The sequence below is a fragment of the Anarrhichthys ocellatus genome, unplaced genomic scaffold, assembly GCF_004355925.1.
Source record: "Anarrhichthys ocellatus isolate YVR2014 unplaced genomic scaffold, GSC_Weel_1.0 scaffold7457, whole genome shotgun sequence".
NCBI classification, from domain to species: Eukaryota; Metazoa; Chordata; class Actinopteri; order Perciformes; family Anarhichadidae; genus Anarrhichthys; species Anarrhichthys ocellatus.
The window spans coordinates 1-2,277 of record NW_022287431.1 but is presented as its reverse complement, the minus strand read 5'-3'; the positions used below and the strand labels follow the sequence as shown (position 1 = coordinate 2,277).

Below are 2,277 nucleotides of genomic sequence, written 5' to 3'. Positions count from 1 at the left end.
ACTCTACTTCTCTCTTGATTTATTACCTCAGTAAACATTGTAAACATTCGGATGAGGTTTTACTCTCTAAATCAGAGCATTTCTGCCTCTGATATGTTAAGTTATAATATGCGTGTGTGTACATACCTGTACAATAGTGCTGGGTATTGGTTGTGTGTCCTCTTCTGTTATGGCCACAAAACTGAACCCTCTGAACAGCTGATGGGCGTTGGCACTGAGAGGAACCCCCGGAGAGTCTGAGACACAAACATAGAAAATAGCTGCTGAACCTCACTGCTCAAAGAATAAATTGTTTTCAGGATGTAGTTCAGCTCAGTGGCGTGTGAAGTGAGGAGGAGGAGGAGGAGGAGGAGGAGGAGGAGGAGGAGGAGGTGACAGTCTGCACCTCTGGGTGTTTTCGCTGTGAACTCTGGATCAAAATAGAAAGTGTCGTCAGGTCGTCCTGCAGCCGGTTTGAAGGGAGGAGGAAGCTCTCTGCGGAAGAGTTTCTACATGGAAGAGGAAGAGTGGGACACACAGTCAAAGACAAAACAATGAGAGTGATGTTAATATTTAAACCATGGAATAAAACTGTTGAGCATATTAGTTACTGTGAGGAACTTTAACTTAGTGTTGGTTCTGTCGCCCCCTGTGGACTAAAGCTGTCGTGTCTCTGAGCACCAGTCTCTTGAGTAAACCTGTCATTCTACTGCAGCAGGTCTGACAGTCTGCTCCTCTCAGTCCTGGTTCTGGTTCTCCCGTGCCTCCCTTCCCTCCAGCAGGTCCAGCAATACGTCCTGGGTCTGGGTCTGTCCACGGTGGACCGGTCTCTGCTGGAGTCTGAGCTGAAGGAGGTTCTGGTGAACCTGCATGATTTCATCTGGTTTCACCAGAATCTGACCCGGTGGCTCCGATGACGAGCATCAAGAATAACTCTATAGAAACAGACCATCTTCTCTCTGATGGTCTCTTTACTGATGGAGGTCTGATAGAGGATCAGGACTACACTGAGACTGGTTCATATAGAGGATCAGGACTACACTGAGACTGGTTCAGGACCAGTTAAAGTTCCTCACAGTAACTTTTTAATAAAGTTTATATAAAGGAGACACTGACGTTCCAGTCGATGGTGCTGAAGAACTGATGCCTCTTGATCTCCTCCACGCTGTCTGGTCCGGCTCCTGCAAACAAACAAACAGCTGTCAGTCCAGTATTTATCCAACAAACAAACAAACAAACAAACAAACAGCTGTCAGTCCAGTATTTATCCAACAAACAAACAAACAAACAAACAAACAGGAGGAAACGGAGCGTTTGTTGGGGACTATCTTCAGCGGCGGACTAATCCACATTTGGTGCTGTAGTGAGTATTTGAGTGTGTGTTCATGGTGGAGCTCTGTGGCACAAAGGAAGAAGATATATCAGTAATATATCTTCTTCCTTTGTGACGAGTAACGAGTATAGTGTGTAATAATTACACACTATACTCGTTACTCAATGATGATTGTGAGTCTCTATTTGGAGATTGGCTCCTCCTCCTCTGACGCATACTGTCAACTAGTTCAGATTTCCTGTTATTGATCCTATCAGGAATCTGCTGCATGTACGTCGATTTGTGGATTCATGTACAGTTTATCTGAACGACCAGACTGCAGATGCAGAATACCTGGGCATGCATGCATTTTAAATTGTTTGTATGTTCTGTTCTTACCTAATCTGTTGGAAGGGTTGCGTTTGAAGAGGTTCCTGAGGAGACTCTGAGCTTCTGAACTCAAGAACTGTGGCATTCCCAGCTTGGCCCTGTGGAACACACACAAACAAGAGGAACTGCAGTGAGCTGCAGCTCTTGTGCTCTTAAACCGTCCATATTGTGTTTCCAAACTGAAAGTATGTGAAAGACGAGCCGACGGCACAGGAAGCACAGTCAGCGCTCTGCAGAGAGTCTGCTCAGCACTTTTCATTCAGAGGGAAACAGAGACGACGGAGGAAGCAGGACGGGTTAATATTTCTCTCTCTCTGCTCGTCTTCCTCTTCCTCTTCCTCCTGAGTGCTGCACTTTATCTCCTCTAATATGGACCCCTGTGGGGGGAGGAGGGGAGCCTCTTCTCGGCCGTGATGAGGCGGTGATTGGATACGAGCGATCTGACGGTGTAAAGTTTCTTACTTGAGGATCATGGTCATCGTCTCTTTCCGGTCTTTGCCCTGAAACGGCAGCGTTCCCGTCAGCATCTCGAACTGAGAGACAGAACAACAACAAACAGGTCAACGCGTTGCACAACAAACAGCAACAAACAGGTC

General features: G+C 46.5%; 1 protein-coding gene across 2 annotated transcripts; it reads right to left on the bottom strand.

Moving 5' to 3' along the window:
* Nucleotides 1–21: 21 nt before the first annotated feature.
* On the bottom strand, nucleotides 22–2,262 carry LOC116380507 (ribosomal protein S6 kinase alpha-3-like). Of its 2 annotated transcripts, XM_031842413.1 has the most exons (5): nucleotides 2,144–2,262; nucleotides 1,691–1,779; nucleotides 1,096–1,160; nucleotides 386–488; nucleotides 22–236 (listed from the first exon to the last, which is right to left on the bottom strand). In XM_031842413.1, exons 1-5 carry the CDS (start codon nucleotides 2,206–2,208, stop codon nucleotides 97–99), a joined length of 462 nt encoding a protein of 153 aa, XP_031698273.1. In that variant the 5' UTR covers nucleotides 2,209–2,262; the 3' UTR covers nucleotides 22–96. The 2 variants fall into 2 exon arrangements, with proteins under 2 accessions (XP_031698273.1, XP_031698272.1); XM_031842412.1 differs by lacking the exon at nucleotides 2,144–2,262 and having other exon boundaries at nucleotides 23–236; nucleotides 1,691–2,131.
* Nucleotides 2,263–2,277: the final 15 nt, after the last annotated feature.